This window comes from Eucalyptus grandis, chromosome 5, assembly GCF_016545825.1.
Source record: "Eucalyptus grandis isolate ANBG69807.140 chromosome 5, ASM1654582v1, whole genome shotgun sequence".
NCBI classification, from domain to species: domain Eukaryota; kingdom Viridiplantae; phylum Streptophyta; class Magnoliopsida; order Myrtales; family Myrtaceae; genus Eucalyptus; species Eucalyptus grandis.
Genome location: NC_052616.1, coordinates 23,151,792 through 23,176,666, shown reverse-complemented (window position 1 = coordinate 23,176,666; position 24,875 = coordinate 23,151,792). Strand labels below are relative to the sequence as shown.

General features: G+C 38.3%; 1 protein-coding gene, 2 long non-coding RNA genes and 1 pseudogene across 5 annotated transcripts; 1 reads left to right on the top strand and 3 right to left on the bottom strand.

Annotated features, from left to right (window-relative positions):
* Positions 1-4,703: 4,703 nt before the first annotated feature.
* Positions 4,704-5,278, bottom strand: LOC120293232. Its single transcript, XR_005550974.1, has 2 exons — positions 5,153-5,278; positions 4,704-4,966 (listed from the first exon to the last, which is right to left on the bottom strand). It is a non-coding gene; the product is annotated as an uncharacterized LOC120293232 (long non-coding RNA).
* Positions 5,279-5,414: 136 nt separating this feature from the next.
* On the bottom strand, positions 5,415-10,571 carry LOC104444560 (annotated as a pseudogene).
* Positions 10,572-11,527: 956 nt separating this feature from the next.
* LOC104444575 lies at positions 11,528-14,030 on the top strand. The gene is made up of 4 exons (XR_005550770.1): positions 11,528-12,036; positions 12,133-12,875; positions 12,988-13,155; positions 13,486-14,030. It is a non-coding gene; the product is annotated as an uncharacterized LOC104444575 (long non-coding RNA).
* Positions 14,031-19,048: 5,018 nt separating this feature from the next.
* On the bottom strand, positions 19,049-24,437 carry LOC104444574. 3 transcript variants are annotated; one of them, XM_010058277.3, is made up of 6 exons: positions 24,221-24,437; positions 24,036-24,105; positions 20,564-20,673; positions 19,967-20,081; positions 19,740-19,845; positions 19,049-19,535 (listed from the first exon to the last, which is right to left on the bottom strand). In XM_010058277.3, exons 1-5 carry the CDS (start codon positions 24,291-24,293, stop codon positions 19,761-19,763), a joined length of 453 nt encoding a protein of 150 aa, XP_010056579.2. In that variant the 5' UTR covers positions 24,294-24,437; the 3' UTR covers positions 19,049-19,535; positions 19,740-19,760. The 3 variants fall into 3 exon arrangements, with proteins under 3 accessions (XP_010056579.2, XP_010056577.2, XP_018728444.1); XM_010058275.3 differs by having other exon boundaries at positions 19,049-19,541; positions 24,221-24,436; XM_018872899.2 differs by having other exon boundaries at positions 19,049-19,541; positions 24,036-24,100; positions 24,221-24,417.
* Positions 24,438-24,875: the final 438 nt, after the last annotated feature.

The window sequence follows — 24,875 nt, the reverse complement described above, 5'->3', positions numbered from 1 at the left end:
TTAGGACATGTTATATATTAAATGAATATTTTTATTTTTAATTAATTTAATTCAAATTAAAAAAAAAAAAACCTACAATGAATTTACACTAATCATTCAACATACAGTACTTTTATTTTTCAAAATTATTTTTTAATTTCATTTAACAATTTTTTCGATTAAATAAAAAAAACCCCACCCCATTCGATTAAATAAAAAGCCCCCAACTCGCGCCCAAACCCCTTCAATTAAATAAAAAGCCCTCAACCACCCCCCCCCGGGCCAAACTTCCTTTTCCCTCGTCTCTTTCTCACCCCCAATTTTTTTCATTTTTTTCCCTCCACCTAACACATGACACCGTCACTTCCTCCTCCCTCCAACACACCAAGTCCATCTTTTATTCTTTTATTTTCCTTCTCAAAACCCTAACAACGACTTCTTCTCCTCCTCATCGCCGCACAACGGCTTTCCTCTACTCTTCCTCTCAATCTCTGCTTGCCAGAGATGGAACACGCGGTCCCTGTGCACCGAGAGGCTGCACACCGTCCCTCCTCCTCCTCCTCCTCCCCTCCCCCTTGCCACCACTGCCACCACCCCACTCGACGACGCCACCCTCCCCCATGCGCGACTCCCTTGTGAAGTTCCTCCTCACGGCCCTCGCCTCAATCTTTGCTCTTTCTCTAGCCGACTATTGCCGTCGCGGGCTCACCTTCGCTCAGCTCGCGGCCTCATCTCTGCTCCCTCGCCCTCGCCTCCACCCTCGGACACGTGTGTAGAAATGTGTCGATAAAAGTTGATCACATGTCGACAAATCCGACATGCGGTCAATGCATGTCTGAGCGTGTCGATGTATCCGACACACTCCGACATGTGTCGGACACGACACGGAAGCACGTGTAATGTGTCCATGCAACATAGGATATCGCCCTGTAAAACAGAATCATGAGACACGACAAAGGCAAAAGAAAAAGCATGCTTGGGACTTTTATTTTTTTGCAAATAATCTATAAATTTTAACTTAATATACAATATGATTCATAAATTCTTAATTTATTTAATGTGATCTTTAAATTTTTACCTAATATATAATATGATCCCTTAATTTTTAATTTGCTTAATGTATTCCTTAAACTTTTAATTATATTTAATTTAGTTTTTGGATTTTATGAAAATTTCAATGCTGTCATTGATCTTAAATTAATGAAAGAATTACTTTGAACATTTTGGTGTGGTTCGAGGACTATATTGAACATGTACGAAAAGTTCATGAACTATATTGAACAAATTAAAAGTTCAGAAATCATATTGAATATTAAAGTAAAGTTTAGAAATCTCATTAAACAAATTAAAAATTCATGAACCATAAAGTACATATTGTGGCATTATCCCTCTATTATTTGGCTTGTCGCAACATTTTCGTGGTCAAAAATAGGTACACACTAAACTAAACCACACTGCACAATTCGCAAGTTCTCTTTTTTTTTTTTTTTTTTTTATTATTCGTTAGAGTGTCTCCTACTAAAACACGACGACAATGCCCCAAAGGAGACAAGAGGATTTGGTTCTCTTCTTGAAATTCATGCGATTCAATGAAAAAAAAAATACTAGGGAATCTTAAGTGCTTTTGAAACACTCTATAAGCAAGAATTGGGTGGGCTCGAATCTTGTGAGCTCAACTCGCATCTACCAAAATCATGTGAATCTCATGTGAGACCTACTTCATCTAGTAGTAGATGTAAATTGAGCTCACATGCATTGAGTTAGCTACAATTTTTCATTTGTTTCTATTCATTCAAGTCATATGCTATGTATGAAATTATCATTATTCTAGCAAGAGAAGGAAAAAAAAAAAGTCATACTGTTTAACATAAGGTGCTTCATTTGAGTGGATAAGAAATTCATATACAAAGAACATTGAGTTGTTGACAGTTTAGGGAAAAATTCATCAGATTTTTTAGGCATAGTGTTGTTATGATAATGTGTGTGCATATATATCGTTAGATATTTTTGTCATATTCACATTTGGTTATAAATATATGATCAAAGTTGACACGTGCAATCATCACATTTGAAGGAGATATGGAATATATCCTTTTCCCAGTTAATAAATAATTTCTATAATTTTAGGCCCCACTGTTGAATTGATCTTTCCTTAAATTCATTCTATTTTGGAGAAATGAACTAGGAAACAGTTTCTCCTCTGTGCATGCATTATTAATATGGATTTGTGTCCGTCTCATTACAAATAAATCATCTAATAAAACTATGTAAATTAGCAAAGCTAAGTACACAAAAAATCGTGTGATTTTTTAGTGTACATGCTTCTCAATGTAATTGAAAATGATTCACGAAAAAAACTCAATTAGATTCTTTCTGTTGGATAAGACAAATAGGAATTTAGTTTGATAGAGAAACACGAATCCCAAAGTTAGAGCAAAGATCGAGGCTTGCAAGTGAGGAAGATAGAGGTCAAGGTCGGCATTCTCTACTAAACCATTGAACTCGAAATTAAGCATGCAAATGATCTTCGAGCTCTCGTTGTTGACGGTTGTCTGCAGCTTCTTATACCATGGAGCCTATCATACTATGCGCAATTCAAATGTTGCGTAATTTCAAATCACTGATATATAGCGGCCACTACGCTTTCATTCTACTGATCTACCCCGAAATTGTTGCAGGTTTCAAATCACTGACTTGTTCAAGAATGAAAGAGTGGTGGACACTAAGTGTGGGGCAACGAAATGTGACGTTGTTGCAACGGGAATTGATCAGCAGGAGACGCTGTTTAGGTGCTCTCTCCAGCTTTGTAATGTGATTTTGGTTTCTGAAAAATGATTTTGTGATGCCCACAAACCAAATGAATAGGAATCTTTTTATCGATATAAGTCGATATGGAAAAAAATCATGTTTTAACGAGATTAAAAGAAGGTATTGTGACATTATCTCTTCTTTGCTCATTAGGATTAGTGGTGTTTGTCGAACGGGATGAAAAGATGGTTCTTTTTATTGTGGGCCCCAGACATTACGAATTGAAAATGGGTATCGAATATAGGGTGCATAGCGACATGAATTATAAGCTATTTCTCCAGAATAATTAGAATCTCTAATACCTAACATAACCAAAAAGTCCCTTCCAGATAGATGCCCCAAAACACACCAAATGGCAACATTAGTCAAAGCCAATCTCTCCTCGACTGCGTTTATATGTCAAATTCTTAGATTCTTGAAGCTTGATCGATTTGGCAACCTTTGTAGTTTGTAACACTTTGTAACGTCAAGTATCTCCAACGATTTTGGACTCCCTTGAGTCTCTGATAGATTAGTACAATCATTTAGATCAATTTTCTTGAGCTTCTTCAAGTTAATCAGATCAACCAACTCCGCCAATGATGGAAGTATTGAGAGCTTTAATGTTCTCAAGTTCTCCAAACCTTCAAGGCCTTGAATCTTTGTTAGCTCATCACAATCAAGAATTTCCAAATTTGATAATACTTTCAAATTTGAAAGATCATTGGTCGTTTTTATTCTCTTGCAAAATTTGATACCTAAGTATGACAAATTTGTCAGGAACCTAGGTAGGCATTACAAATTACTGCACCGAAGTTGGAGTTGCTTTAGTTGAGAAAGGATAACGAGATCAAAAGATAGACTAGAGATATGAGAAGTATACAAATCCAAGCACTTGAGCATGCGTAATCTTCCAATCCACCAAGGACTTGAAGATTCTTCAAGTTTAGAAGGACCGCTACAAAAAACTTGCAACTGCAAAGATCTCAGATTTAATAAGTTCGAGAGGTCGGGAATCGTCTCCATTGAGAATGTATAAAAGTGTAGAGTGATAAGACTTTCTGGAAGTTGAGGCACTACTGAAATTCTAGTGGCTTTCAATACCAAGATTCTTAAAAACCGTGACTTCCCAATATTGCTAGGAATTTCTCCTCCAACATATGGAACCCCCCAACCTCGAGTTCTTCGAGCTTCTCTAACATTTCAATTGGCACTAGGTAGTTTTTTAGTAGAGTTGTTGCCCATCTTGAGCACTTTCAAATTCTTCATGTTCCCAATTGAATTAGGTAACTCCCCAATTTTGGATGACGATAGATCCAACTCAATCGGTGAATTGAAACTTTCAATCGACTTGGGCAGTTGAGTAAGACAGATCTCTACTAATGAAAGCTTTTCTATTGATGATGTGCAACCAACCAAGCTAAATCTATTTAGTGATGTGCATTTGTCCAAGTTAAGAATTTCCAATTTCTTCATTCTTCTCATTCAGGAATCTCTTCTATTGATGTACAATCAAGAAGAAGTTCTATTAAAGATTCTAGTGCCCCCATCTCCTCTGGTAGCTTTTGAAGACTATGACAATACTTCAAGTTTGAGAAGACTTAACTTTTTAAGGTGACAGATGGATCGATGAATTTGAACCAAACTCTCACATCCTTCGAGAGTCAATCGCTCTAAATTCTCATGAAAACAAAAATCTGGAGTTTGATGTAATTTCTGGCATTCTGTTAGATTTAGGACCTTCAAATTCTTAGCGAACTAAAAAGAAGATAACACGTTGCTCTTCAGATAAAATATCGATAACCTACAACAAAAGAACTCACATTGATTTGATCTAAAATCTTACCTTGATGTGGCTCAATCCATTCCATTTTTCTGTGATTTTACTCATTGAGGGATCAATGATTACTAGCTTCCTTAGGGAGATATGAAAGTAATTCCATGAAAGCCATCTCAACTCTGGAAGGATAAGTGGGCCAAATGTGTTTTGAACAAAATTCGAGCACTAGTAACATAGGAAACAACCCACTTGAGTAAGGCGAGACTTTGTCTTTCCATTGAAGTCTTTGCTATCCACTTGAAGGAACCTTAAATTTAAAAGCCTTTCAAGGCCTTCTTTAATCAAGGAGTATTTAGATAGTTCATCAAGCTTGAGACATATTGCATCTATACTATCAATTCCACGAACATCACCTCCTATCTGGCAAAATGACAAAAAAGAAAATGACAGTTAGAAAAAAAACATGATTTACCTAGTTGATCTTCTTCAAGGGGAAAACAATTGTATCTATCTCCTAATCTTGAAAACCATTGATAAACCACAAATGGAAGTACATTTTAGAGACCAATCTCCTTAAAATGGAATGAAGCTTTACAATTTACCCACATTTTCTCCATAATCTCTGATGCTTGTGCATGAGTCAAGCGAGGAGGACCAATGTCAAGATCTCCATTCTCACCCAAACCATTGAATTAAGCATGCGAATGATGACTCAGCTCTCATTTGTCAACAAATTTCAGTTCATATAATCTAATAAAATGCCAGAACATATGTAGCTTTGGCAATTTGAAAGCTTAAAACACATGTAGTACTAGTGGAAATAAACATCGCAATAAACGGTACCTACAGGTACCCAGTATCTTTACAATAGTTTGTATTTGCAAGCTCATACAGTTCTCTGACCGTTCTTGCTCCATCAAGAGGATCAGCCTCTGCTCATGTTCTTCAGAGTTAGAAAGCAGGGAGAACCCATCTAATATGCGCGTCACCATCTTTTGTTCTTTCCCACTTCAATGGGACCACCTAATGTAAAATAAATAACTGAAAACTGATCAAACAAAAAATAGCATGAGTGAATTGTAAAACAGACTATGCAGGTTCTGCTATGACCATAGATTTTCAAGTCTTTTAATCATCATACATACGAAACATCTACATGCCAAGGGACAAGCGATTGACATATAAAGATGAGATATTTAAGTTTGGCAGCGAAAAGAGATCTAAATCTTGAGAAATCATATGTTGAAGGTACTGCAACAAAACAACCAGATTCTGAGACACCGTAATATGATGACCAAACCATTCTTATGACGTGAGGTGAAATGAAGCTAAGGGCCCTTTCACGCTTAGACTAAAACAGCAAATCACATGGAAGGTGAACTGGATGAAACTTATCCTAAGTGGTACCCTATTTTGCAAAAATTTCTATATCTAAGAAGATTTATCAAAAAAAAAAAAAAATTGCATTTAGAATGGTGCCAGTGCAACTATAAATGCATGTTTGTCTCTTCCAAATTCTAGAAGAAGAAGCTGGAGAAAAAAAAAAGTACTCCGATTGAAATACTAAACTTTATTGTCTAGCCACGACATGATTGAGTTCCTTTTTCAACAATAATTCAAAAAGAGAGCTGCATTTGCAAGGAAGATCTGTCACAGGGATAAAATCATGCTACCTAGCAAGAACATCCGCCCTTATGTCATTTGAAACTTCTTACACAAGTAGCACACACATAAGTCCAGAACCATGAACTGAAGGGTCCAAATTTGGCCATGGAGATAAAGCTAATTCAATATGAAAATGATACTTCCATACAAATACTATCATCAAGAAATCGCATCATTGAAACATCGCATCTTTTCTGACAATGGAACAGGGGTCTAATCTGTTACTGAGAGAATCCAGCTTCCCAGAGGTCTACTTTTTAAACTTCCTTTGAATTTTTTACCTCCTTAGTTATCATTAAAACAAGAAAAATATTTCCTTTGCATCTCTTTCATGTGACAGATAGCTTTCTTTGTTCCTAAAGAAATTACCACTAATTTCCTTCTTTCGTTTGATGAAGAGGTTCATTTATATACAATTATCTTATTATGGCACGATAATTTTAGTACTTAGAGTATGAATCATTCTAGCGATCCCTCCTATAGGAAAATATCCAAGTTTACAACCCAAATATATCAACAGCTGTTTGATCTTCCAAGGAACTTGTGAGAGTCAAATTTATTTTAACAGGGTTGACTTCAAGCCCCAAAACTGCCTGTCAAAACAGAAAAATAAATCTGTCCAGAAATAATTCAATGTCTCTTGTGCATAAGATCATTTGCTTCCTAGCAGAAGTTGATCAAATAGGTTGTCCCATAGAACTCTTACATAATTTAAAACCATACACAAATTAAAGTCTTCTCAGTATTACTAATATAGCTATCTATTAAATTCAACCAAGTTGCTTTTCATCTCATTGATTTCTACATTATCATTCAGTCATAGATCACAGTCCTGTAAAAGTTAAGAGCAGAAGAGAGGAGGAGAACTCGGTTCAAAATGTCAGTTGCTAGTCTACAATCAACATGTGGTCCACAGCAAACAAGAGGGATGTGCTACCATTCTGATCAGAATAACTAAAAAGCATACAAATTGCTATTTTAAATATAGAGGCTGATAATTTACAGTGATGGAGAAGTACCACTTCATAAGGCACCTGCTGCTTTGCAACCCTGCACTTGTAAGCACCAATGTTTATACTGTCATGCATCCATTAGTTAGCTCCTTCGCTTTGGGTTTGCAGTGAGGAGGATAAAGATCAAAGTCTCCATTATCAGCCAAACTAAGGAGCTTAGAAGCATGCAAAAGTCATGGAGCTCTCATTTTCAAACAATTGAGCTTTTTATCCAATAAAACCTGCCATAATCTGCAGAACATATGTAGCACTATAACTCGCAAGCTTAAAACACATTAGGTATTAGCGGAAATGAACACTTCAATAAATGTTACTCACATGTACAGGAGTACTTTCCACAGTAGTTTGTACTTGCAAGCTCATACAGTTCTCTGATACTTTTGCCTCCATAAGTAGAATCAGGCTCTGCTTCTGGTTCTTTGGAATTGTGGGAGAATCCACCCGATACATGTGTATCTAAGATAATTTAGCTCAAAACTGATCAAATAAAAATAGCGGGAGTGAACTCAGAAACTGACTATGCAAGTACCAGTATGCCCAGGGATTTTGTCAAGTCCTCTACTCTTCATGTGTGTGAGACACATGCATGCCCAAGGACAAGCAAATGACAAAAAAAGATAATATCTTCCAGATTCAGCAGGGAAAGGAGAATCTAAATCTTGAGAAATCAATTTGAAAGAAGCTGAACGTACTGAAAGAAAAGAACTAGATCCTGAGACACTGTCGATTGATGAACATGCCATTCTAATGGTGAAAGGTGAACTGGCAGAAAGTTATGCTAAGTGCCATTTCATGCTTAGATTTAAACAGCATATCAAGTGAAAGGAAAACTCAAAAAAACTTATCCAAAGTGCTATCACATCGTGAAACAATTTCTATATCAAAAAGATTGATCAGTAATCACCGGATTAGAATAGTCACACGGCCTCTTTTCTGACCTAAACACGGAGGTCTAATCTGTTACTGAAATAATAGGCGTATAAGAAAATCCAGCTTCCCAGAGGTTTCAATAAAATCAGACTTAGATCATATTCGAATTCATAACCAAATCTATACAACATCAAATAATAAAATGTACAAAAATCTCAATATTCTCACCAGGCCATCTCTGCACTTTCTGTTGATCTGCTTTAGCAATTATGTTGATGCATCAACTAAGTTGGGAGTGGCAGCATTTCCTTCACGGATCCTTTTGGTCAGATCTGAAAGAAGAGCATATTTGTTGCTTTCGTAACAAGCAGTCATAAATGCAGCTAATGTTACACGATCCACTCTGGTTTCCTTGTCAGTTAATTTATGGAAGAACAGTGCCGCCATTCCCACTTTTTCTCACTGCAAAGCTTCCTCACTAATGTATTCACAGTTCGGATCCAGAGTTTATTTTCTAATCTCTCCAAAATTAGCAATGCATTAGCAGATTCATTTTTTGCAGTATTCATAGGCCAACGTCAGTCGAGTAACCTCACATGGGGTAAGTCCCTTGTCTAGCATCGAGTCATATAGTCGACGAGCCTCCTTCAACCTGGACTCTTTGCAAAGTCCGCTGATCAAAGCACAGTAAGTGATACTGTCAGGAAGACATCCATGGTCACTCATCCTGTGGAAAATTTTTATTGCCAAGTTGGCATTCCCATCCCGACAGAATCCACCAATCATGGATGTGTAGGTCTTTTTGGTAGGAACTAACCCGAGCCCGATTGCTTCTTCAAAAATCTTTTCGCTTTCTTTCATTCTCTTTTGCTTACATAAGGCAGAAATCATTATGGTGTATGTGTGTATATCAGGTTGCACAGCAAGTTTTATCATCCTGCTCAGAAGTGCTAGGGCTTGCTCAACACTGGCCGTCTTGCACTGCTCGTTTATGAGTATACTATATGTGAACAGATCAGCTTCCAGTCCACTTCGGAAACATTTTTTCAGCATTTTACAAGCCTCTTCAAACCTACCCCTCTTACAAAGACCATCAATAAGCGCATTGTACGTACAGATGTTAGGACTGAAGCCCGCATCTGTCATTATGCCCATCAACTCATATGCTCTTTCGAAATTCCCACCTTTACAATGGCCATCAATGAGAGTCGTGTACGTATTGGTGTTAGGAATCAATCCTTGTTCTTGCATTCTGCCGAATAACATCTCTGCACGGTTCATCTTGTTTTCTCTGCAATAGCCACTAATCATGGCAGTGTACGTAAGCACGTTCGGTTTGTAATTTTCACTCCGGACTAGCTTAAGGAAGAGTCTAAATGCCTTATCACTCCAACCCTTCTTGCAGAGACCATCAATTAATGCCGTATGAGTATACACATTTGGCTTCCAACCCTTTCTAACCATTTCCTCCAGGAGCTCAAATCCTTGCTTGATGCTGCCTTTCTTGCATAACCCATTGATCAGTGAGGTATAATTTAACACATTCGGTGCCAAACCCATATCAGCCATCTTCCGAAAATACCAGATAGCTCGAGTCACAAACCCCTTCTCACAAAACGAATTGGTGATCAAGGTAAGAGTAGCATTATCAATAACGAAATCTCTATCAATCAGTTTTCTCAACCAAGCGTCTGCCTCCAGAATACTCCCCATTCGACAGTAAGCAACGACCATCAGCTTGTAACTATTAGGATCAGGACAAACCCCTCTCTCAGACAAATAATCAAACACGCTCTGTGCATAGTCAAGAAAACCCTTCCAATGGCGACCTCCATGACGAAATTCATCAACCGGGTAGTGGGCACCAGACCCTGATTCTGCATTTCAAGCGCCATATCAATAGCCTCCTTCAACCTCCCAATCTCAGCAAAGCTTTTGACCATACACTGCATCACCTCATTGGCCCTCTCCGAGTTACCATTCTCGATCAACGACGCGGCACAGACTATATAAAGCCGCATAAAGTGCCGAAACTTATCATACCCAATAGCCCAGTAGAAGAAACTTAACGCCACCATCGAGCCGGCCTCATTGGCCAGGGAGGCGACGACGGTTATGGCCTGTTCAGGAGTCAAAGTCTCACAATTTACGTTCAGACTGAGGCGCGGAGGCGATGCTCTCACGTGGGCACGCTTGTAGTAAGCATCGCGCACCATCGAGCAGATCGATGCGACGACGGAATGAGGCTGGCAGGAAGGTGAAGAGTCGGGTTGCGGGGAAGGGTAGTTACCGGAGGAGGAGTGACAGAGTGGTCGGAGAGTGGGTCGGGGGTGAAGGAGGGAGTAGGCGCTCGAAGTCGGCGAGAATGTCTGGGAGAGTCGCCGGGGTCGGAGAAAGTTGAGGGAAACCATGAAAGATTCGACGACAGATGATGGAGGATTTGACGATGGCGGTCTTGAGTTGCAGAAGAAGAAGAAGATGATGAAAAGAATCGGTTCGAGTTACAAATCTCAAAGAGAGTCATAAATCGTTTGTACAATTTTGCCAATCATTTTTATCAATTTTAACCGAAAAGATTACATTAACAATTCATTAAAAAAATTGGATTAAACTGACAATTAAAATGTATAAAACTGAAGTGACTGTTGCATAATAAATTTACGACTTTTCGGTAATCGACAAAGCTTATTGTGAAAGATGGGAGGGCAAACGGTTCTAAACTCAAAAGGATTTTAGTTTTGGGCCAAAAGCTTGATCATATATTCTAATAATTGATCAAATCGATATAACTTTTTTTTATATTAAATAATATACTAAAGACATTTTAGTAGAAAATTCAAAGTCAAATCAACCCTATGTTATCTAACAACAATTTTAATTCATCTCGTTTAACAAATCAAATCTCTCCATGCTATCGTAAATCTATGTAGACTCAAATGATTCGTCGAAGAAATTTGAAAATTATATGATGAATATGCTTGGAGGAACCACAAGGGTCTTCCATCCCTTGTCAATAATTTAAATGGTATTGTGACCTTAAATCTAGATTTTGTCGTGGCGATCTATTGCAAATATTATAACTTCAAATGCATTGATAAGTTTTGTAATTTCGGTAATCAATGCTTTCAAAATGTTACATATCATTGAATGACATTGATGCTTAGTGGAACAAAAACACAAATTTAAATCAAAACTTTTCTGCATGAAGTATAACATAAAAAGTATCGCCACTGGGTCAAATCGCATGAAAAAGCTTTAGGCAGAAAATCAATAGGGCACTTAAATTATTTTCCAATAAAAATGAAAATCACAAATCTGGAGTACCAACTGTCAACCACCGGCCGTTTAACCGTCTTTCAGATTCCACCGCCATTTTCTCACTATATAAGCACTCCTTGCCCGACTTTATTCACATCCATCTCAATCGATCGCTCTCTCCTGCCCCAACACTTTCTCACGCTCTCGTCTCGCTCTTTCGGTCCTCTCTTGCCGTCATCCCGAGGCAAGACTTCCCCCGTAAGTCTTGACTCTTTCGTTTCAGATCGGTGTTGGAATTGGTGGGGCTTTATCCTTCTCCTTGGAGTTCTCTTTGACTCCGGTGACGTTCTGATCCCTTCCGATTGCTTCATAAACATTTTCTTTTTCTGGGTATTCATCGTCAATTCCTTGGCTGTTGTTGATTGGGGCCAAAAGATCGAGTTCCTGTTCGTGTTTATTGTCGTCATCTGGTAAAGAGGCCAAGATCATGACGTGGCCATGCTTTATGAAGTCAGCCGTTTCCTTTTGTATCGTATTTTCGGTCTTGTTCAATGAACTCCGAAATATTGTGTGGACATGGCATTTCTCACTGAATATTTCTTGTTGGTATCTTCTCGGTCCAGACTTTGTTCAAGTGAACATCGTTTATGGGAGATTCTTGGCAATGCCACTTTCTTGATGCTGGTGAGGAAACATCGTGATGCTTTTCTTTTCGCTTGCTCAAATTTTCGTCTCCTTTGGCCTCAAGTAAATTTTTGCATGTTAATCTGATTCTCATAGGCAAAATCGGAAAGTTTGCGGAATGGTACATTTATCTGTTGATGACTGCATCAAGAGGGCCTTATCGTATGTTCTTGCTGTTGAGCATTCCCTGACGATGCTATTGAAAATGCGCAAGGCCTTGACCTTCTCCTCTTAATTCTCTTCCACTCCATTAATGTTGAAATCCCTACCGATGGCTTCGTAGTTTTTATTTTCTTTCATGGGTATTAATCGTTAATTTGATGGCTATTGATAATTGGGGCCAAAAGAATTAAGTTTCAGTTCATGTTTATCCTCATCATCTGGCAACAAGCACAAGATCATTGACAAGGCCATGCTTTCTGTAATCATCTTTTTCCCTTAGTATTGTATTTTCAGTCTTGTTAAATGAACTCTGAAATATTTTATGAGCATGGCATTTTTCACAAAATATTCCTTGTTCATATCTTTTCGGTCCAGACTTCATTCAAGTGGTCTTTTATGGGAGATTCTCGGCAATGCCACTTTCTTGACGCTGGTGAGGAAACACTGTGATACTTTTCTTGTTTCCTCCCCTTTTGCCTCGAGTCAGTTTTTGCGTGTTGATCTGATTCTTGTAGGTAGAATCGAAAAGTTTGTGGAAGTGGTCAACAGTTCTTCGTTGATGACTGTATCGAGAGGATCTTATTTCATGTTCTTACTGCTGGGCATTCACTGACTATGCTGTTAAAATTGTCGTCAGTGAAATCACAGACATAGGCAAATGATATGCCTTGTTCTTGGTAATTCTCTTACTCTCATAGAAAGAAGATTTCTTTTTTTTTGGGGATTGGAGAGAGAACTTATTTTAACTGCTGAATTCCCTTGCTCATTATGGATTTCTCCGGATCTCAGCATATTAGGCTTGAAATGTGTGCAAATGGAACGATTCCGAGAACAGCAACTATTGGGGGAAGATCGCCAGTTATAAATCATAAAAATGTTTCATCTCCTCATGCCTTTTGAGTCCTGCAAGTCTTGCTTGGTGAAATATCCCAGAATCAGGCACAATGCTCTCTGCAGGTAGAATCTTCTTTTACATCTTATTTTTTATGGACAGCTATTCTTATGTCTTGCATATAGCACCAAAACTTGTTGACTTGCTCACAAAAATTAATTAATTTGTCACAAGCTGCTCACATCTGCATGTAGATGAATGTTTGGAGTGAACATCGGTGTTTGGGATTACCGAACAGTTGTTAACTTGTTATCTAATAATGTGGGACAAGCACATTATATCGCTGGTTCAAACCGCTGATAGGATCAAATAAGCATTACTGGAAATTATTTATGTATTATCTAATAGAAGTCAAGGTGGATTGAACTTTTTTTTTTCATCTGATTCTTTTTAAGGTGTTTCCATTCCCAAATGCATAGTGAGCCACTAAACCAGATACACAACAGGCATTGTACCCGGTACCTGACTCATTCCGTGTATATGGCAACTACACGGGCAGGCAAGAGGTGGCTCAGCATAATAACTTTGTTGTGGAGGACTGAGGAAGAAGTGAAACAACTTGAGCAGAAGTGAATATTGGATTTACGAAGGAGATCAGATCAAGTCATGACCAGAAGGCTTGTCATTTTGGAGTGGTCTCCAAACCTGGCAGGCCGTGGAAAGACTTTACCGGTCACCCTGTCTCTCGGACCATTCCACTGCCTGTCTCAAGTGAACTGATTTTGAAGCTTCAATGGCTAGCTTTGTTTAGTTTAGGTGGGCAGAACACTTGTATTCTTTTGGAGATTGCCGAAATATTTGTGAAAATGGCTTGCTATTGTCTATTGAGAGACAATCACTTGTCCGGGTTATGAATTCAAATTTGTATGGAGTATTTGGCTCCTTATCAACCAAACTGTAAATTTATTTTTGAGATAGTGGATTTAAACTCCCGGCAAGGCTCGGGGAGTGGACGTAGGCACCGAGTTTGGGCCGAACCACTATAAATCAATTGAGCAAATTCTCTATCTTGCTCCCATTTTTGTTTTACTTCACCTGTTTATATACTTGTGCATGGTCTTGCATATCAATTCAACATATTTGCTTTAGTGTTTCCTTGTATAGAAGAAGTCTTGAGTTTTTGCTAGGAGGACAAGACTGGTGTTGGCTTAGCTATCCAATAATTCAGTTGCTTCTTGTTTCTTCACACCATTATAAGACAAGTCAGTAACTGCTTTCCCAGTTTCAATATCTAGAGCAGACAGGTCAATAGAATTCTGAGAGCAGAGGATGCCTGCTCCTTTGCTGAAGGTGGTGGTAAACATAGGACAAACTCCAAATCAAGAATTTTGGAAATGCTCTAAGGATTTTCTTCTGATCTGACTTGTTTCGTTTATACATAAGTTATCATAGTTTGTTCAACATATTTTTGTCTTACTAATCTGGCCTTGTGATCTTGGATCGATTCGTCTTTAATTCGTTGGCGCATATCACTTGTAAACCGATGACATACAATAACCGGTAAAGCTTGTCGTGAAGGCCTGATCAAATCTCTTGATAATTAGTAAATGACAATCAGTATAGTTTTTTTAGTAATAAATAAGATACCAAAGAGGTTTTTGTAGAAAATTCTAAGTTAGATTAACTCCTTTTTATTGAATATCGGTTTTAATTCATCTCTATTTACCAAATCAAATCTCTCCATGTCATCGCAAATTTATCCAAGCTCAAAAGATTCTTTGAAAAGACCTCGAAATTATGTGATAACTCCTTGGATGAACGACTAAAGTCTTCCATCCCTTGTCGACAAATTGAATAGTGTCGTGACAAAATGGCCATCTACTGCAGACATTATATTTCTAACGCATAACAATTTTTGCAAATTCAGTAATCACCACTCCGAAAAATGTTACCTTATCATTGAATGACATTGACGTATAGCAAGATAAAAAAAAACACAATTTCAAATCAAAGATTTTCTTTATAAAGTACATTATATAAAATGTGTTATTATGAAAAAACATTTGTCAGAAATCAATAGAATACTTAAATTATTTTCCAATAATAATGAAACTCATAACTGTATTTCAAATACCACCGCCATTTTCTCATTATATAAGCACTTCTCGCTCGATTCTTCACGTCCCTCTCTCACTCAATTTCATTTTCAAGCTCTCGTCTCGCTCTCTTGGTCCTCTCTCGCCGTCATCACGACTGTAGTCGCCCGTTTCCTTTTGTATTTTATTTTCAGTCTTGTTCAATGAACTCTGAAATATAATGTGAACATGGCAATTTTTTCGCAGAATGTTTCTTGTTCGTATCTACTCGGTCCAGACTTCATTCTGGTGAACATCTTTTTTGGGAGATTGTTGGCAATGCCATTCTTGATGGTGGTGTGGAAACATCGTGATGCTTTTCTTTTGCCTTCATCTGCTCAAATTTTCGTCTTCTTTCGCCTCATGTAAATTTTTGCACGTTGATCCGATTCTTATAGGTAAAATCAAAAAGTTTGTGGATTGGTACATTTATCTGTTGATGACCGCATCAAGGGATCTTATTGTATGTTCTTGCTACTGGGTATGCACTGACAATGCGTAAGGCCTTAACCTTCTTGTAAATCTCTTCCACTCCAGTAATGTTGAAATTCCTACTGATCGCTTCGTAGTTTTTATTTTCTTTTATGGGTATTAATCATCAATTCAATGGCTGTTGATGATTGGGGCCATAAGAACCAAGTTCCGGTACATGTCGTCACCTAGCAATGAGCACAAGATCATGACAAGGCCATGTTTTATGTAATCATCTGTTTCCTTTTCTGTATTTTCAATCTAGTTCGAGGAACTATGAGATATTGTGTGAACATGGCATTTTGCTTTATGTAATCATCTGTATTTTTTTGTATTGTATTTTCAATCTTGCTCATTAAACTCTGAGATATTGTATGGACATGTACTTTTTACTGAATATTTCTTGTTCGTATCTTTTCGGTCCAGATGTTGTTCAAGTGAACATCTCTTATTAGAGATTCTTGGGAATGCACTTTCTTGATGCTGGTTGAGGAAACATCGGGATGCTTTACTTTTCCTTCATCTGCTCAAATTTTCATCATTTTTCGCCTCAAGTTTTCACTTTATCTGATTCTTATAGGTGGAATCGGTACGTTTGTGAAAGTGGTCAACATTCTGTATCAAGAGGGCCCTAATGTTGTTGCTGCTGTGCAAGCATTGACGTTTCTGTTAAAAAAGTATAAGGCCTTAACATTCTACTCCTAATTCTCTTTGACTCCAGTAATGTTGAAATCCCCACCAATCGCTTTAGAGTTTTTTTTCCTTGGATTGCTGTTGATAACTGGGGCCACAAGTAACAATTTCCAGTCTGTGGCTATCATTGTCATCTAGCAACAAGCACAAGATCATTAATAAGGCCATGCTTTCTGTGATCATCTTTTTCCCTTAGTATTATATTTTCAGTCTTGTTAAATGAACTCCGAAATATTTTGTGAATATGGCAAATTTCACAAAATATTTCTTGTTCATATCTTTTCGGTTCAGACTTCGTTCAAGCAATCTTTCATGGGAGAATTTTGGCAATGCCTTCTCTTGAGGCTGGCAAGGGAACACCGTGATACTTTTCTTTCCTTGATCTTCTCAAATTTTCATCCCCTTTTGCCTCGAGTCAGTTTTTGCGTGTTCATCTGATTCTTGTAGGTAGAATCGAAAAGTTTGTGGAAGTGGTCAAAACTTTTTTGTTAATGTCTGTATCAAGGGGCCCTTATTTTATGTTCATGCTGCTAGGATTCACTGACTATGCTGTTAAATTTGTCTTCCGTGACATCACAGCCGTAGGCAAAAGATATACCTCGTTCTTGGTAATTCTCGTACTCATAGGAGATTTTTTTTTTTTGGATTGGAGGGAGAACTTATTTTAACTGCTGGATTCCCTGGCTCATTATTGATTTCTCCATATCTTAGCGTATTGGGCTTGGGATGTGTGCAAATGGAACGATTCCAAAACAGTAAGTACTGGAGGAAGACCAGCAGTTATAAATCATAAAAGTGTTTCATCTCCTCGTGCCTTTTGAGTCAAGACTTGCTTGGTGAAATATTCCAGAATCAGGTACAATGCTCTCTGCCGGTAGAATCTTCTTTTACTTCTTTATGGTGGACTACTATTACCTCTTGCATATTGCACCAAAACTTCTTTACTTGCTCATAAAAGTGAATTAATTTGTCAAAGCTGTCCGCATCAGCATGTAGATAAATGTTTGGGGTGAACCCTGGTGTTGGGATTCCCGAACAGTAGTTGTCAAATCATCTGGGGCAAGCACATTGCTGTTTCAGACTGCTTATAGGATCAAATAAGCATTATTCGAAGTTATTGTGTGACTTATACCAGAAGTCAAGGTAGCTTGATCTATTTCTACGTATGATGCCTTTCAAGGTGTTTCCACTCCTGAAGACATAGTGAGCCACTAAAACGGATACACAGCTGGTCTGGTACCCGGTACCAGACTCATTCAAAGTATATGACAACTACCCAAGCAGCCAAGACGTGGTTCAAGATGGTAACTCTGTTGTGAAGGACTGAGGAAGAAGAAGTGAAACAACTTGCGCTGAAGTAAATCATGGATTTATGAAGGAGATCAGATCAAGTCATGACTGGAAGGCTTGTCATTTTGGAGTCGTCTCTGGACCTAACAAACGGAGCATGTCCCTCGGGCCAATTGACTGACCCTGTTTCAAGTGAACTGATTTTGAAGCTTCAATAGCAAGCTTTTGTTTAGTTTATTTCCCAACATAGTGAGGTCTATCTTGAGTATCTTTAAGTGGGCAGAACACTTGTATTCCGTTGGAGATTGCTGAAACATCTGTGAAAATGGCTTGCTATTGTCTATTGAAAGACAATTACCTGTACGGGTTATGAATTTGAGATGTACTGGAGTATCTGGCTCCTCATCAACCAAACTGTAAAATTTGTTTGAGATAATAGTGGATTTAAACTCCCCGCAAGTCTCGTGGAGTGGACATAGGCACTGAGTCTGGGCCGAACCACTATAAATCTATTGAGCAAATTCTCTATCCCTTACTCCTATAATTTCATTTGCTTCACTCATTTATGTACTTGTGCTCAGTCTTGCATATCATTTCAACGTATTTGCTTTAGTGTTTCCTTGTATAGTTTGGGAGAGAAGTCCTGAGTTTTAGCTAGAAGGAAAAAATCAATGTCGGCTTAGCTATTCGATAATTCAATTGCTTCTTGTTTTCTTTGCACCATTATTAGACAAGCCGGTAGCTTGTCTCCCAGTTTTAACATCTAAGAGCAGACGTTTCAATAGAATTCTGAGAACAGAGGATGCCTGCTCTTTTTGATGTAGGTGGTAAACATAGGACAAACTCCAAATCAAGAACTTGGGAAATGCTCTAAGAATTTCTTCTTCTGAACTTACTTTTTCCTTTATTCATAAGTTATCGTAGTTTGTTCAACATATTTTTGTCATACTAATCCGGCTTTGTGCTTCTGGATCGATTCATCATTATTTTAATTTGGCACGTAGATCCATTAAGACCAAGAAGATCTTTCTCCTTCCGAGATGATCAATTGATAATGGTCGCTTTAGCCAAGGAAGATATATTTCTGTCTGTACAATAAGGGCGTGAGAGAATAAGAAATGCAACCCAACGGTTCTGGGATTCTGCTTGTGCCATGCCTCATAAGGAGCTCTAGGGCTGCTTTGGGGTGATGAAATCTACAGCGAAAATAGACTCATGAACTTCTATTTTTAGTAATACCCTGCTTCTGCCATGCTTATGAATTCCTACCATGATCAACTTCAGTTTCCTTCATTTCTGCATCAGACTACATGCCTAGTTTTTCTCTGAGGAATGTGGTAGTCCAATCTTAAACACAGGAGACATCCTTCAAAATAAAAGAACGAGCTCATTCAATGCTAAAAAAGGGATGAGGACAATAGAACCTAAATGTAATTAATCCAAGCACAGTTTCATCCCTCTTCTAATTTCTATTATCGGCATGAATCCAGTTATGAAAATGATGACATCAATAAGCCGGCTGAACAACCTTATATAACGATCTTTGTACAAAGGAAAATCACAATGCAGACACCAGCAAGACCTTCACCCAATACCAGCATGGCCAAATAGCAAATAGCAGACCAACGATCTCACATGATTTTTAACTCAGAGAGTCCTCCACCTAATTCATACTAATCAAAGTCCAGCGCCTGTGAATACTAGTTGCTTGAAAATTTTTGCCAAAAACCATTGACCCTTCTGGAGTTTGTCTTGTTCAAACATTCTGAGCCCAGCAGTGATGAACTTGCACGTTAGCAAGAAAGATGATCTCCTTGCCATCAATGACAGATTTGCTGAATGGATTCACTGGATTATCAGGATCTCCATCTGCCAGTATTTGGCTCAGACAGGTAGGGAAAGAGTCTGCGGACGAACCATACCTTTTCACAATAAAAAACCAAATGGTCAGAGAAGAGGGTAAAAAAGTCCATTTCCTGTTTATCCTGTGAAAGCAGCTAAAGCAAATGTAGTTTTGAGCTCTTTACGATTTACTTAACAAACATGGACAGGAACGTAGTTTTGAGCTCCTTAAGATTAACTTATCCAATCAGCAAAACAAGAGAAATCTCGATGCTCACAATTTCAACTTCACTGCAAGGTCAAAGGTTTTTTCGATTTAACTGCCATGCAAATTGATCAGCAGCCATTACAGCACCCGATGCCGCTCCAATTGAACCATCATACCTGTCACAGATGAGGGAAATGCATGCTGAAGCATTATCTGCAATATCTGATTACTTAAAACTGCATAATGTGCTTTCATTATAGTCCTAAACCAATTCTATCTGTCAACATCTATGCTCACAGTGCCACCAAGATGAAAGCTGTTGTCTGCATGACAATAGCCCCTTCACCAGCAGAATTTGATGCGCTCATGCATCTTGCGCAGAACCAATTCTCATGGATTGACGTGACAAGGTCTGCCATCAAAATCACATACACCACACATTAACCAATATATGTACAGCAAGCCACATCAAAGTGAATGTCAAAGTCTAGCTTGTGCATTTGATGCTTACAAGAAAATGTGAAATTTGGATTAAAAAAATAACTGCAATATTTTATCTCTTTTCTTCCTCCTTCAATGTGAGATATTTTGGGGTGTGGATGAGGTACACAACCTCATGCACACTTCGATTCACATAAGGCACACACTCAAGCAACTTGACTAGAGAATTGACAAAAAAATGAGCAAGAACAATGACTTCTAAAATACTGTAACTTTTAAAATCATATTATAATGAATGAGCTTTGCTATTCTAGCTTCAAAGGAACTCATGGCCCAACCCTTTAAAAGCCTAAAAAGTCATTACACTCCCTTAAAACAAAGAACCAGAGATACAATGCTTGAAGTTTAGAAATGAGAAGGTGTGAAAGAGATGACAGAAAGAGATGTACGTACATTGGTTTGGCCCAATAAAGAAAGTCTCTGTCTGGAGCTTTCCACATTTGAGAAAATCAAGAAATTGCCTCAATGGAATGGGATCTGCCTTTATTCCTTCTTGTTTGGCACTACAATCGTCAAATCAATTTTCAATACCTCAGATATTATATGGAGGGACTCATCAAAGAAACAGGCTCACATAGGCCATGATTCAACTGATTTGTAAAGAATTAAAGAAGATGGCGAGACATGCACCTATCAACATAACATGGATCTCTAAGCAAGAGCATAGCTTCTGCTATAGTCAATACCCCAGGCATAACTTTTGAACTTTGTCCTTATTCCCAGATACAGGATGCATAATAATATATAAACAAGATCACAGGCACCCGAATCTGTGTTATCTATACAGAACATTTACAAGCACATTTTTTGCAGGAAAGACCCTCCACAACACCTGAGCCAATACAGCTATATCTACATAGGTTTATTACATGTCAGTATAAGACGACTCGTTTCCTTCTCTTCCACAAGCAGTGAGTACTGTGATGTGCTAGTTCATCATAAATTTTCCTTAGGAGGACTATTCACCTAAACAATTTATGGACTGGCAAACAGAAGAAAGATTTTACATCATATCACATCAAATCCTGGTCCATGATGGACAAGCATATCTCATTTCAACAAGCAACCTATTTCAGAGAGCAGCAAGAGTGGATGCCATTGTTTCATTAATACAGCAGTCCACAAGCTTACCCTCCAAATTGGTACTGGCAACACAAATTAAGCAATAAGCAAGAATAAACATTAGTCCACACACTCAAAAGCCACAGAGATGATACGAGAAGAAAGGGGCTCAAACAAAGCAGCACCTATGCTATTGATTCATTTGACAAGGAGCATAAGGAATTCACAAATAGGTCACTTCTCATGTGCAAATTAATTATGAGGGAAACCTCTCTATCATTACACCGTGCTTAGAAAGTGTGGTAGAAATTAGAGCTCTTCCATTTTGTCACCAATGCTCAGTCCCCTTGTCAGTGCTGGAATCCATTGTCAAAGGATCCCTGAATGGCATTCTGCCAAAAAAAAAAATGTCCTGTCCTTTCTCATCTCTTTTTTTTAGATGACTTTTTTTTTTTTAAAAATGCAATAGAGACAAATGCAGAAAGAATGAAGAAAAATGCTATGTGACTACTGCATAGGTTCAGGCCAGAGTACAAGTGTCCAAAATTTTTTTATGTTTTTATGTTCAAATGTCAAGGATGAGACAAAAAGGTGTGGTGGGTGTATGACATACAAATAGTCCAGGAAAACATCTAGGTCTCCCCACTGGGCAGGTCTAAGGTGGAAGCTTTACAGTTTTGTCAAGATCTATAGAAGTTGCAAGGGTGGAGGATTCATGCTTTCACAGGCAGCAAGAGAAGTATTCGTGAAGGCGTGGCCTATGCAATCCCCACAATACTCTATGGGATGGTTTAAGTTTCCAAAAATAATTGTGTAATGAGGTTGACAGGACCATAGCTAATTTATGGTTGGGTCAACAAAAGAATGGAAATAACTCCATTGGAGGAATTGGGATCTTATGTCTGAGTCCCAAACTAAAGAAGGGAAGGGATATAGAGATTTCATGAATTTAGCCCTACTTGCAGGAATAGCATTTAAAATACAGCATAATCCTACTACCTTCTGGTATAAAATTTTAAATGTGTCTACCTTTCCCATTCTGAACTTTTAAATGCTCAGATAGAAGGACAGATTCTTGGGTTGGTCTAGTATTGTACAATGGATGGATAGAAGTGACTAAACAGGGCTCCATGTGGCAAGTAGGTGATAGAGAAGTTATTGAAGTGTGCAGAGATGCATCAGTTCCTAGAAGTCAATCACGATGGAGTTTACCGGAGAAGGTCAAGTTGATCCAGATTGAAGGATAAAGCCTTAATTTGTCTCTAAGTCACTCTTGGGATCAGAAAGAGTGAGGAATAATACTTTGAGGAAAAGCAGAAGCCTACCGGAAATCCCTCTGTGTGCTAGAATGTCTGAAGACAGACTCAATTGCCCACTAGAGAAGAGAGGGGAACTAAAAGTAAAAGAACTATATTATGTATACAGGGAGAAATGATTAGAGCTAAACACAAAGGCCCATCTTCCTCTTTGTTTAATAGATAATAGAGTATGGAAAATGATTTGGAGCCTTCGATGCCCACCAGAAGTGTAACACTCTTCATTTGGAGATTGTGCCAAAATGATCTTACTGCTAGAAAAGACTTAGTTATCAGGAGAATTAAAGAAAACGTGGCATGCTCATTTTGTAGGGAGGAGGAAACTGTGGAGCACATGTTTTTCCTTTGACCATGGAGTCAATGTGTTTGGTTACGTCTGTTGGGTTGGGTCTCAAAATTCAGAATGAGGTATGCGAATCTTTGATTCATGGTTTAAACTTGCTCAATCAATGTGGACAAAAAGAAGAACCAAAGATGCATTCTTTTTCTAAAGTAGGATTTGGGATGGGTAAATATGGATTAATAGATGCGAGACAACCTCTCAAGGAAGAGTTCACAATCCCTTGAAGACTTTGCTTAAGTGAAGCTCTACAGTGAAGGAATTCTTCCAGGTCAAAGCCTTGACAGAGACCAAGCAAACCAGAGAACTTCAAAGATAAAGGGAAGGCACAGGTGTGGAGGAAGCTTGATTATGGAGTAGAGTGGTGAAAATGAATAGTGATGGTGGTGTAATCGTGGAACATGGTAAAGGGAAAATAGGAGTAGTTGCTCATGATGAAAGAGTAGTTTTGCTAGGCAGAATAGGTGTTTCAGTTCAGGCAAACGATGTAAAACTTGTGAAATATTTTGCAATCCAAAGTGGTCTTCAAAAAGCTGCTAAAGAAGGTTGTAGAGACCTCGATATAGAAACAGATGTCAAGCAAGGTTTTTAACTGTTGACATTTCAAAATACTCCATGCAAATGGAAATACCGAATTCATAGTCTAGGACGCCACAGACAAGCTTTGAAGACACTCCATGGAATTGTGTTCGTAGATCAGCTAACCAGCCCGTCAATCGGGTAGCAACTCATGCTCATGACCAATCTTCCTTTAGCTTTGCAGATTTCACTTGATGCTGATTGTAAAGAGAAACCTCTGGGAACTTTGTTTTGGCCCAAAAGGAAAACACAAACATAAAAGAACCACATTCCTCCTTATAATCTCTCTAGCTACACCAGTAACAGTAGCAGCCAAAGAACAACACCTCCAACTCTCAATTATTGTCGAAACACTACCGAGCCCCATAAAAGTTTCACGCAAGGAAACGAGGACTCCACCCCCAAATTAGACAAGAACATCACCAGACTAAGCCACACAACTCAAGTCCTCCAATTAGATCAGCAAAATCCCAGAACGGGAAAACCACACTGAACCCATTCAACCAGAAAAAAAAAAAAAAAAAAAAAATTCACACGCAGGACGAAAGGAAATGGGTACAAGCCGTACATGGTAGACAGCAATCGAGAGGGCCCAGTTGGGTCGTGATTGAGCAGCAAAGCCGCCTTCAACGGCTGCCCTGCGCATTGCCAACAAAAAGGCAACGAAAATTTAAACCGTTTCGAGCATTCCCAGCCCAATTTGACCAAACTGAAAATGATAAAGAACCGCATCGAGCTTAAGCGCTTGCTCACCAGGACCGGACCCGACATAAGAAGAAGCCCACTTGTCCCACGTCTTGTGCACGAAGCTCGCGTCCACCGTCATCGTCACCACCCTCTACGGAGCTCGCTCGCTCTGCGCACCCTCCACCATCGCAGTTCAGCCTCCGCCTCCTCTCCCGCCACCGCGAAGAAGACGTTAATGGAACTCCACGAGGATGGTGGAAGAAGCCCTACTCACTTTCCATGCTTCCCACCTTCGCAGCGGGGGTAATTAAACCCAGATTTGTACCCAAAAGAATTACCACTGTGGTAAATTTACTTTGCATTACTTTTCGTAAAGTTATAATGTTAAATTAGTAAATTAGATAACAAGTAACATTTATACTAGTTTGGAATTTTACCATTCATTTTACACATATATACCATTTATGGTTCTTCGTGGTGTTTTAATTTTTTGTGTTTATCACAAATATATTAATTGGAGTTTTTTGTAATTAAAAAATTAAGAAGAAATTCCAAATAAACACCTCAAGTAGCCATGTCAATCTTAAATAAGAGTTTGAAGTTGCAATGATAATTTTACAAATAAAGACCTAACTTTACTAGTTGGCTAAATGTTTTGACTTGTCTAGGGATATTTTGGTGTAATGTAATTTTAATTTTAAATATTATATATATTATATAA